Source organism: Bubalus kerabau, chromosome 2 (genome assembly GCF_029407905.1).
Source record: "Bubalus kerabau isolate K-KA32 ecotype Philippines breed swamp buffalo chromosome 2, PCC_UOA_SB_1v2, whole genome shotgun sequence".
Taxonomy (NCBI): Eukaryota; Metazoa; Chordata; class Mammalia; order Artiodactyla; family Bovidae; genus Bubalus; species Bubalus kerabau.
The window spans coordinates 189,278,936-189,291,132 of NC_073625.1; the positions used below are offsets into that span (position 1 = coordinate 189,278,936).

The 12,197-nt window shown below is 52.9% G+C and overlaps 1 protein-coding gene across 2 annotated transcripts in view; it reads left to right on the forward strand.

The window, feature by feature from the left end:
• PDE9A (phosphodiesterase 9A) overlaps nt 1–12,197 on the forward strand; it is a 108,544-nt gene that overhangs the window by 28,686 nt on the left and 67,661 nt on the right. For both annotated transcript variants that reach the window (XM_055569745.1, XM_055569744.1), the window contains exons 2-4: nt 4,021–4,091; nt 5,357–5,434; nt 12,073–12,116. In XM_055569745.1, the coding sequence (XP_055425720.1) occupies nt 4,021–4,091; nt 5,357–5,434; nt 12,073–12,116 (193 nt within the window). The remainder of the gene's footprint in view (nt 1–4,020; nt 4,092–5,356; nt 5,435–12,072; nt 12,117–12,197) is intronic.

Consider the following 12,197-nt stretch of genomic DNA (forward strand, 5'->3'; position numbering starts at 1 on the left):
TATCTAAGCTGCCTGGGGGCTTGGACAGCATCCGTCCACCTGCTTTTTGACATATGGACAGCAGTGTGTGGCTGGAACACGGGAACTCGGGGGCCACTTTCTGCATCCTCCCTCCATAAACCTCTGAAGGGGGTCTACCAGGGGAGAGAGATGAAAACGCAATAGGGTACCGTCCCTGGAGGAGACCTCCAGACTCAGAATGAACAAGAAGTCACCCCCAAGCCTTTAGAAACTGCAGTCCCGTCTCTTTAGCCCTGAGCCCACCTGGACGCTGGTTGGCAGCGCTCTGACCATCGGTCACACAGTCGCCAGCCCTGGTTTCTAAGTGTGTTGGTGGAGGTGCCGTCGGTACCAAGAAACAGAACCGTGCTGGTGCCAACTCGAGATGCTGGGCTCTCCTGCCCATCCCCCTGCCCCCTGTGATCTGGCCTCCCTCCCCTCTCTTCTCCAGGGCCATTCCCGCAGTGATCTCACGGGTGGCAGGTGTGGTCGGCCTGGGTCCCGTGATCCTGGGACTCACCCCAATTGCCACCAGCTCCGAATTGCTTAGAAAAGTCGGAAAGATCCCCTGGAGGAAGCAATGGCAACCCACTCCAGTATTCTTGCCTGGAGAATCCCATGGGAAGAGGAGCCTGGCAGGCTACAGTCTATGGGGTTGCAAAGAGTCGGATACAACTGAACGACTAAACACACACACACACACACAAAGAGCCTGTGTTTGGGTCACGTGTGCATTGACCAGAGGGAGACCTGGGCTGTGGTCCTGGCTCCCTGACCACTTGCCAGCTGGGCCCAAGGGAGCCTTGTCCACCTCTGTGTGCTGCTTCCCATGGGGGCCCTTTGGAACGGGGCTTGGCAGGTGGTTGGCGCTCCCTGAGTGTCCAACTCTGCAGGCAACCAGTAGGTTCCAGCACCAGAGTTCCCTGTGACCTTCACAGGTCCCGGCTGAATACACGGAACGATCAGCGTTCTGCAGACAAGAGGCCTCTAGGTTCCCATTTGTTTCTCTTGTCTTGTGTTCATATTGCAGAGCTGCCAGTCAAACCCCATGGAAGGGTTGGGGTGATCCGTCGTGCTTACTGATGAATGGCAGCCGGTTCTGCCTCTAGTCGGATGGCAATATAAAATCTTTATTCCTCTGTTAATCTTGCTGTCTCCACATCTCACTTATATGTTTCATTTCACCAACACTTTTTTTTTAACTGCTGTTTATTTCTGGATTGAGGATAAAGGATTTGCAGAGTGATTCAGCGTGGGAACAGAGAGCCTTGTGCCCCCCTGACCAGGCTGCCTGGGGGATCTTCCCACGCCAACCACGCATTTGTGGGGCATGGGCTGCTTTCCCACGCCAGGAATAATCCTTCTAGGCTGGAAGCTTCTTCTGGCACCTGGCAAAGAGCTGGGCTGTCCGGGAGTGTCCCACGTTAGATTCACGTGCTGCTGATGTTAGGGTTCATGTGATGTTCCAGCCCTAGCTTCTCACCTGTGTTGTCCGCACTAAAGGCTTCTCAACTATTAATAATAAGGTGAAAGCTTGATCAAACACACATGTAAAGTGGCCACACATCAAAGAATTTTACCCTAACAAAGTCTTAGCCGAAGAAGGAAACTGGTAAGATGTCACAACGGGTTCAAAAGAGAAATCAAAGAACCGGGCATTTCTGTACAGTAGAGGCCTGCTGAAGTGGATTTACCGGTGGACACAGCATGGTTTTCCATTGCAATGGAAGACACCCAATGCAGTCTTTTCTGCTTATTCCTGATTTCCTTCTAGCCCCCTACCCCCCAGCCTGGTGTCAAAAATAATCTCTAAGCCTGTTCTGGACACAGGAGAAGGCTGGCCTCCCTCCCTGGGTTGAGCTGAATCAGTCACAAGGGGCAGCGAGAATGGCATTGTGCCCCATGGGCGCTCCTGAACTTGCTTTGCTGGAAGGCTTCATAATTGGACTTTTTACAGCTTCTATTATTTGCTATCCCGAGGCTAGGAAACCATCACAAAAGACTCGCCTCTAGATTTCATCAGGGGTGCTTATAAAGTTGGGCAGACTCACTTCTTGTCGAGGTTCCCCGGATATTCCAGGCTCTGGGTCTGTCTTCCCTGGGGAGGGCCTGCTCAGCCGTGACTTCCTGGAGCCATGCTCCACTCCTGACCAGTATCTGGTCATGACCTGCAAGCCGCCTCACCCCTTTCTGGAATCTTTGGACAAATCAAAGGTTCACAGACAAAGCTGCCCTACCCTCCGCCCCCACCCACCCCTGCCCTTTACTGGGGTCTGGAGAAAACCCACAAAGTCAGTCTGCACCAAATGGACATAAACTTCAGAAAGGTTCAAACGGGAAAGTCAGAAATGGCCCCTCGTCAGTGGTGGGATGGCCAGACTCCATACCTCACCCCACACGGGCGCAGCCCTAGAAGCCAAAGTGAGAATGAAAGCCTGTGCCGGGGGCCCTGGAGGTGTGCTGTCCTGAGAACACGATGGATGAAGGCAAGACCCTGCTGGCAGTGGAGCTGGGAGGCCCTGTGGAGAAGCTGCGCCAAGTCCTGATGGCTGGGAGGAAGAGAGGGGAGGAGAGCCCCTGGGAAGCGGGGCCCCGGAACCAAAGAGGGCAGGGAGGGGTGCCCGTGGACTAGAGTGAAGGCGGGCTGAGAGCTTGGCCAGGACACAGGCTCCAGGGACACACTCCAGAACCTCAGGAGCCCAGCGGGGAGGTGGACCTTCCTTCCACCGTGGACGCACAGGGCAGCAAAGGCTTCTGCACAGAAAGGCAGCACCACCAGGCCTGAATTATAGAAATTGAGGCTGGGTGCTGGGGCAGGAGCCTGCAGGGCCAATACAGCGGTGCTGCAGGGGTCCTGGTGGACCTGCATTGAGCCAGGACGGTGGCCGCGGGCGGACAATGCCCATCAATGGCCCCGTCGCTGGGGAGTGCAGACACCGCCTGGGGTGGGGGGTGGAGTGGGCAGCCTGGACGGGGGTGCTGGCTTTGTCTCAGCGTTGCCAGGCCAGTGGCACACAGGAGCTGTGGTAGTCAGGGAACGGCCACGTTTGTGGGGAAAATATCTGCTTGCTCTATTTCACTCTTTCCAATTAAAAAAAGATGCAGACTGATCTGGCTGAAAAAAAATGGTGCTCTGGGCACTGAAAAATCCCCACTCTGTTCAACGTGGCTCTGCCCATGTTCAGAGGAGTGGCTCTGCCCACTCCTGCTGGTGAGCAGAGGGGCCTTACAGCCATTCCAGGGAGAACACTGAAGGAAAACAGCTATTGTGATGAAAACAGGAGCCTTGGCGGGGACTGTCCGTGCACCGTCCAGCCTTGGAGAACAACTGCAGGCTGTACTTGAAGCCCCCTCTCCCAGGGAGCGATTCTGGAGCCCACACTCACAGTCGAGACCCCTCGGACAAAAGGTGCAGGTGTGAACGTGTTTCTCTCCTGTCCAGCCAGGACTGGACACCCAGGCCGGGTGCAGAATTAATTGCATTGCGTGAAATTTGTTCCCTGTGTGGACCCACGGTTCCAACCACATCCTTTCTCATTGTGATTCCCTGTCTGATTTAGTCCTGCAGCCCCAGTCCCCAAATCCTAAAAGGCAATCTTTTCTTTTTAAGCTGATGACCTTGAAATTGTCTTTTAACATAATGGCCCCAGAGCTCGTTGAGCTTCCCGCACCCGCCCCGCAAGATGGGGCATCATTAAGCCGAGGTTGTGGGTGGTACATCAACATCCCCAGCGGGACGCAGGGCAGCATGTCACCTGCCAGTGTGTTTACCTGGGTGATAGCATTATTTCTCACAACTCTGCAATGAACAAGAGAGTCATGTTTTCCTCAACTTGTATAAGTCAACTCAATGAGATGTGCATGTAGCATTCCAGAGCCCACGGTGATTTTGGTTTTTTCTTTGTAAGATTAACCTGCAGGTCGGGAGCAGAGAGAACCCCCTGGAATCTGACATCACCATGGAAACCAGCTGCCCCACTCCTGCCCGCCCCTCACAGCCATGTGCTTCTGTTTTTGCAGGTGGTCTTTAGCAAGTATTGCAACTCCAGTGATATTATGGACCTGTTCTGCATCGCTACCGGCCTGCCTCGGTGAGTGACTCAGAGTCACCCCACCAGAGGGTTGCCTTTAAATTCACCCGGAGGGGCAGGTACCTGGGAGACCGAGTGGCTGAGTGTAGGGGATGGGAGGCCCGGAAGGGTTGATGGACTCACCTTGCACCTTGCACATGGGACCTTTCAAATCAATGGATGAGTCCCTGGAGGTTTCAGCCACCGCTGCCAGCTGCCCACCAACAACCATAGCTGTGTTAGTGGAGTGAACCATTCAGCAGGATTAGGCAGAAACTGCTGTTTTAAAAGTTTCTTTTTTTTCTTTCTTTCATTTATTCCTTTGTTTGGGGAGAAAGGATAAAGAAGGGTGGTAATGTTTAGGCTGTGATCCCCCAGCCCCAGATGACCCAGGGATCCAGATCAAAGTTTAAGAAAAAACTGATATCAGAAATAAGTTGAAAACACCAGAAACCTACCCTCAAGAACCACAGTCGGCAGTTTGTTCTAGCAAGTGAATTTTCTGTCCTAACTTCGTGACTATAGAGAGTAATCAGAAATAACTTTGACCTGCAGTTAACTTTAAAGTTACGACCCAGGTCAAGGAGGGTGAGAAGGAAGGACAGTCAGGACCTTTCAGAGTCAGGCAATAGGTTACACGCCTGAAATTACAGCAAGTGGCAGCTTGGAGCAGCAAGAAATGGCCCACCGTCTGGGGCATCTTTTGATAAGCAGTGTGCTAAGAAATAAATATATATTCCTTTTTAGAACAACCCTGCGATTCAGGTGTCACTGCCATGGCACAGATTTTAAAAATACACAACTGAAAACCAGAGTTAAGTCATATGATTAAGGCAATACCTTGGGTGAGAGGCCCCCCCAGAGATGGGGGTTAGAGGAAGATTCAACTTATCCTCTTAAAACTGTTTAGTAGGAGAGCTTTTTGCCTGTTTAGATGGACTCCCCCAGGAAATGAAAGGGAAAAGCAAACCCTGAATTCATTACCAGCTGATATAAATGTTCATTTCTACTTTACCACAGTTTTATTGAGCCTCCCAACTCAACAAATTAGACTCTCTCCAATTCCCATTTCAAATGACTTACACATCTGTTGAGCACTTAAAACTGCACCCGCAACCCTTAATTCTGTTACCAAGCTGAGGGCCAGAGTCTTGGGGCTGACCACTCAGAGCCCCTTGGGCAGGTCCGCCTGGTGCTCAGGTTCCTACCTCAAGGGAGGCCCAGATTCAAGTGTGCACCCAGGAGACAACATGAGGGTGAGGACAACGGCTTCTCCTGTCTTCCAGGAACACCACCATCTCCCTCCTGACCACGGATGATGCCATGGTCTCCATTGACCCCACCATGCCCGCCAATTCAGAACGGTAAGTGGCTGGCAGGTTTCATCAGCTCTTTCTTGCCATGTCTGACAGCTCGCTGCAGGCACGCTGGGGTCTCCAGGGTTGTTTTCTTAATGTGCGGATGCAGGGAAATCCGCGTTTAAACCAAAGATGGGAGAGTCTGGGTAGGAGGCTTCCGGTTACTGTCCAGAACTTGTCACTTTCCAGGAAAGCGGCAGCTCTAAGCGTGGCCAGGGACCTTGCCGAGGGTCCACAGGAGCCCTCTGAGGGGGTAGTTACAGATGGGAAAGCCGAGGACTAAGTGACAGCAGCAGAGCCGGCCCCTGTCCATCAGAGCAGGAGATTCCCTGACCAGAGCACCTGGTGACACTGGGCATTGACCCCTTGAGCAAGCGCTGCCTACCAGCTACTCTGCCCAGTGATGGGAGGAAGCCTGGGCGCTGGAGGAATGGAACCAGGAGAGGCCGGAGAGGTAGAGGCTTGGGCAGTAAACACATTTGTGAACATCAGTAGAACAGCCTGACCACTTGTGGCCAGAGGGAAGATGAGGACTAAGCAGAGCCTCCCACTCGTGCCTGGCCCTCTGCCCAGCAGCCGGAGTCCCTGGCGGTCCCCACTTTATATTTTCAGTGGGGCCAGGCAGAATCCAAACCGTGTTCCATGCAAGGCTGGGAGCGGGAGTGAGATTGGGCATGGGGTACCCCTGGGGACCCCTGCCTGTTGCTCCTGCCACTCACTGCATCCCCTTCTGAGCAACACGGGTCAACCCAGCCATCCGGGTGGACTGATACAGCTGTTCCAGCCTGCAGGAGGGGGTGTGTCCAGGCAGACCCTCTCACGTCCCAGCCACCGGAGGGCCCCTGGCTGCCTGATGGCAGTGTGGAAATATTTAGGCTCCTGGGATGCGGTCCCTGGGACCTCCAATGTAAGTTCCTTAAAGTTTCCCCCGACCCAAGGTGCGTGCAGAACTGAGCAAACGTCAGTTATCACTCGGACCTGGGTGCAGGGCGCCCAGTCACCGGCAAGGACTGCCAGTGAGAACTGCCAGGCTTTGTTGCAGAAAGCCGAGGAGGTAACAAACCCCAGGAGGTACGAAGTCCTGGAACGTTAGAACAACCTCCACTGTCCTTTGAGCTCAGTGGTGGGCGGCCAGTACTGTCCTGCCCTGAGCACTGGGTTCTTCTGCCAGGCCTCCCCTCCCCCTCCTTTTGTGTCCATCAGTCTACTGAATTTTTAATTTCATCATCAGGAGTTTCTGCTCCCACGTGCTCTGGTGCTGATTACGCTCTGATTATCGGCTCCGGGCTCCCCGGAAGGAAGAATGCTAATTGAATCCCCAAAGACTCCAAGAACATTGTTGTAAATTGCAGCACCAGCTCCAGCCTGACCCAGATCTGTATTCATGAGGAAAGGCACGAGTGACCTGTCACCCTTGACATCCACAAGATAAAATGATGTCATCAGAGGGGAAGTGTCCTGTCCGTGCGATCTGGTCTCTGATGGAGCAAAGCTGCGTGTTTCCTGAATTAGTTAAAGCAGTTTGTAGGTTGTCTATTCTGTTTTGTCACTTCATCATATCTCGTTTGGCACTTTATTCTGTGCCAGCCCTTGTCAATGGCGTGCAGTTTTGTTCCCCAGGAGACGCTGGGGGAAGTCTAATGTTTTGGCTGCCACAGCGGGGACAGGTGTCTAGCACCCAGAGGGCAGACACCAGGGCTGCTGCTCCATGTCCCCGAGCCCAGGGCCAGCCCCACCCCCCACCCCAGACTCACCTGCCCGAAGGTCAGTGGCGCAGAGGCTGGGAACTGGTATTAGTGGTCCCCACAACTTTCACTTTGCAGACCTACGCGTTGCCCCCAGGCCACCAGCCTCGTGCATCCCCAGGAGCTGGGTGAAGCAGAGCCTCTTCCCTCCTGCTCCCCAGCCCCTCCATCTGGTTCCCTAGGTCTGGGGTGGGGCCCCAGAACTGGCATTTCCGCAGGTTCCCAGGTGGTGGTGATGTTGGCCGGGACCCCCTTGATCACCATTCTGACCACTGAGCATCTCTGTCTGCTGCCTTCACCCACTCCCTGCATTTGGGGTTGTGGACCTTTTCCATTTTTTTGGAGCTTCCCCCTCCAGCTTCTCCCCGTCTGTGTTTGTTTTCTTGCTCTCAGCCCTGAAGAGGCAGTATTCCCAAGGTTTCACACCCGAGCCCCCATCCAGGCCTCCCATCTGCTCCTTTGCCTCCTGCTCTCCAGTTCCACCATTCCAGCTGCCACTGGGCTGTCCTGCCATTTTATATATGCATAGTGTGATCTAGCCCAACAGAACAGTGACTGTCAGCCCTGCCTAAAGGTTTAAACCACCAGGGATCTTCAAAAAGGTGCTGATGGCCAGTGCCCCCCTAGGACCTAGTAAATTCAAATTTGTGAGGGATTTATTTTTAAAGCTCACCAGGTGATTCCAGGGCTTCCCCAGTGGCTCAGTGGTCAAGAATCCACCTACAGTGCAGGAGGCCCAGGTTCGATCCTTGGGCCGGGAAGACCTTCTGGAGAAGGAAATGGCAACCCACTCCAGTACTCTTGCTTGGAGAATCCCATGGACAGAGGAGCCTGGCAGGGTACAGTCCATGGGGTTGCAAAGAGTCAGACATGACTGAGGGACTAAACCACAACAAAGGTGATTCGAACATGTGACACCAGAATCACAGATGTAAAGTGTGGGAAACCTAGGAAACTACCCATGACCCCAGCAGTGACCAGAAGGTCATGTCCACCAGACACAGGGTTTCCCTTTTTGGAAAGTGCTGGATGAATTTTGCTTCTTCTCAGAAGACAGTCACATCAGGTTGTGTCCTTCCAGCTTCCTCCATCTCTGAAGACCCTGCAGCCCCTCAGCCTTACCAGCCTGGTCAGTGCCTGTCCACCCCCCACCCCCACCCCCGCCAGCCTCAGATTCAGGAACCACCTTGCAAGAGGGGCTCCCTGGGGGCATCAGATGGTCCACCTCACCTGCCTTCTGCCCAGGTCATGTTCTCATGTGGCGTTTTCACAGTCTTTTCTCCAAATTCCAAGGACTCTTGACGGTGATCAGCTGGATACCGATCAGAAATCAGGGTGCCCCGTCTCTTATACTAATCTTTTCAGCTCGTTTCAAGCCAAATTTCATGACCTTCTGACTCTCTCTTCAAAATACTTCTTGCCTTAATGATCAGCAAATGTTTCAGACCAGCAATTTAAATAACCTGGCATGTATTCACCAAAGTCAGAGGGGCTCTTATCAAATAGTGGGCTGAGTGGCTTCCTCTTTCTTTCAGAAATGGTAAGAAAGCTGATTGCTAACCACCCGATTCCTGAAAACCAGCAAACGCAAGTAGACACGTCCCAACTTTGCTCAGACCCTGCTCGGAGGGACCGAGCATCTGGTCCTTGCTGGACCGGGGACGTTCTGGATCCCATGGTGTCCCACTGACAGGCATGTTGCCTCCTGAGAACACCTTCTGTTTCTGCCACTCATGCTTCAAGACCCTCATCAAAGGAGAGAAACAGGCGCTTAAATAGTTCAGGGAAAGATGGGGCACAGGGCAGGGCATGTGGAGAGAGGGAAGAGCCAGGAGGGCACAGCACACGTGTGACAAAATCACTCCTTTAGTTCCAGTTTTAGCCAAGCTGTGATATATGAGGTGTCCACTGCATGAAATGGCTGAGCACTTGCATGGGTGGTGTATGTGACCACATACGCCAGCTGGGAAAATGCCTCCTGGATTCCATCCTGGCTCCCACTAAACATGTTTGAAAAGACATAGTTACATTTCAGAAAAAGACAAATACAAGTTCAAGGCAAGTGGAAAGTGGTTTATGTTGGTCCTGTTGTTGAGGAAGAAATAATGAAGCTGCAACTCATTTTTGGGCTGAGGCAGGAGTTTATTCATTCGTGGAAGCGCCGTGACTGGTTCTGAGAACACTCCTGCCATTGAGAATCAAGAGGATTAAGGATGGAGGAGCCAAGTGCCATTTTGCAGGGCCCAGCTGTGGTCCGCGTGTGCTGGGATGCACGGCTCTGCCTCTCCCCCCACCCACCTCCCTCACCTGCTCGGCTGGTTCACTACCACCTCCCGCACCCGCATCAGGCCTGTGGGGAGGAAGGGAGGAGAGACAGTCTTGTGGCCGCAGAGGAGGGGGAAAAAAGAGAAACAGGGATGAGGGGGAGGGAGGGAAAGCACCAGGCTCCCTCTCTCCCCACTGCCCCGGTGTCAGTGCTGCTTATGGGGGCGGGGTGCGGAGGGAGGAGGAAGAGGGTTGGTGACAGTCACCTCGCCGTGGCTCTCCACCCTCTCACTTGGTTACCCAGACCCCAGCCCCTCACTCCTCTCCTGGGTAGGGCCAACACATGGCCCGGAGCACGCCACAGCTGCTTCACCGTCAGCTCCACGCACATTCGGGGGGTTTCAGCGAGCTCCCCCTCCTGCAGCTCTGTCTCCCAGAGTCTGCAAGCTGACGAGGCTGACGCCTGCTAGGGTGGGGGGAACCAGGGAAGATGGAGTCACCCTGCTCAGTTTGTCGGTGTGAGGACCAAGACTGCTGGTACTACCTTGGCCAAGCCCTCCCCGCCACAAGCTCAGCAGGTGGGACCACGCTTCACACTGCATGGGTTCTGAGGAGGGTGCTCTATGATTTGCCAGGACCCGAATACCATTACTGTGAAGCCTCTGTAGTGAAGGTACCCACATCCCAAATAACCAGCTTCCAGGGGTCTTTGGAAGAGGCCCTTTCTCTAGGCAAGGTGCTTCCATGAGGAGGTCTGGGGGCCTTGCCCCTCCATACTCTTTCCCAGGAGGAACCCCTCATGGGGAGGCCAAGATTTGAGACGCTCATGGAGTTGTCTGTCCATCAGCCATAGTGCTACGCAGCTGTTATTTTTATATTTTATCGGCATTTTACATTGCAGACAATTTTTTTCTGTGGCCTGGAAACCATTAAACCACAGGTATGAGCCCAATTAATGCTAGAGGCAAAGGACCCACCTGCCAATGCAGTTAGACGTCCCAGAGACGCCTGGGTCAGAAAGATCCCCTGGAGGAGGGCACGGCAACCCACTTCAGAATTCCTGCCTGGAGAATCCCGTGGACAGAGGAGCCTGGTGGGCTTCGGTCCATGGGGCCGCACAGAGTCAGACGTGCCTGAAGTGGCTCAGCTCAAACCCAGGCTCGGTGTTTGGTGTGCATCCTTCCAGCACCTATGCTTTCTTCCTCCAGGGCTTATCTGTCTGTACCTGTGACCCTGTCTCTTGCTCCATCTTCCTAATGAAGTGTCGTGGGCATCCCTCCACCTCGGTACTTGGACACTGTCTCCATCTTTTTAACAACCTCACGACTTTCCACAGTTCAGCTGAGGCATCATCCACCCCCAGTGGAGAGGGGCCTGAGTATTTCTTAGCTATTCGAAAGGCAGCAGCCATGTCCTTTCAAGGTGTACTTGACCGTGGAACGTTGGGTCCATGAGGGCAAAGCCTTTTTGTCTGGTTCACTGTTATGTCACTAGAACCCAACCACACTGAGCACTCAGTGAAAAAATGTGCTGAATGAATGAACAAGTGGCATATGAAGATACCCCGGTGAGATAGGGGTGCCCAAACTCCAGGATCTAATACCTGATTATCCGAGGTGGAGCAGGTGTAATAATACTAGAAGTAAAGTGCATGATAAATGTAACGCACTTGAATCATCCCAGAGTCACCCCCTCACCTCCCCCGTCCGTGGAAAACTGTCTTCCGTAAAACCAGGCCCTGGTGCCAGAAGCTGGGGGGGCCGCTGCCGTAAGAGAGAATCAAAGGAGTTACTGCTTTCGTTCCTAGGTTCACCTGATGAGACCGTGGATTTTAAACTTGACTCCGTGGTTGCTCTCCCCAGGGTGCTGGCAGTCCATACTCCCACCAGCAACACCTGTCGGAGTCTGATCCCCTGTGCCCTGTGGCACTCTTGTCATCAGGTTCTAGAATTTTGCTAAGCCGTTGGGTAAAAAAATAGCCTCTTTGTTATGGTGCCTCTCTTTATTTTTGTTAACTGCTGTCAACCATTTCCTGTTCCTATTCTTTGCCTATTTCCCATTGACTTAATCATCTCCCCCATCCCCAGCTTTGCTGGGGGTCCTTGTATGTCAGGGACCGTGACCTTCAATCTGTGGTGACATCACCAGTATCCTCTCCCCACCCCTGTGGGTCTCTTGATTACTGGTGATGACATCATCAAGGTGCATCACCAAGGTGATGACATCACCAAGGTGCCAGTGCATTTTCGCCTGAGTTATTGACACCATCCTGTCTTGTGTATGTGGGGGATGCCGTCGGCAAGAGCCCAAACCAAGCCAAAGTGGGAGAGCCTCCTGCATCAGCCAGGTGTCAAGGCAGACCAAGGCAACTCTGCCATCCAAGCTGCATTCAACATGCTTGTTTTATTAACCAAATATGCACATGGCAGAGGGGGTCCATTATTTAAATAATATATTTAAAGTGTTGAGAATTTCTCTGAATGAAGAAGCTCAGAACCACCAAAGAAGCTCATTTTTTTAAAAGACCTAATTCACTGATAAATTCTAATTCAGCCCAAGTGCTTATCTTTTGGGCCAGATGTGTGTGGACGTCTTTGATGGTGTCTTACAGTGGAACTGCCTTCTCTCTTGCAGAACTCCCTACAAAGTGAGACCCGTGGCCATCAAGCAACTCTCTGGTAAGGCCTTGCTATCATTTTTTTAAATTAAAAAAATACAGGAAGCTGTAGGCTGCCCCTGGATTGAATATGTATGAGTTA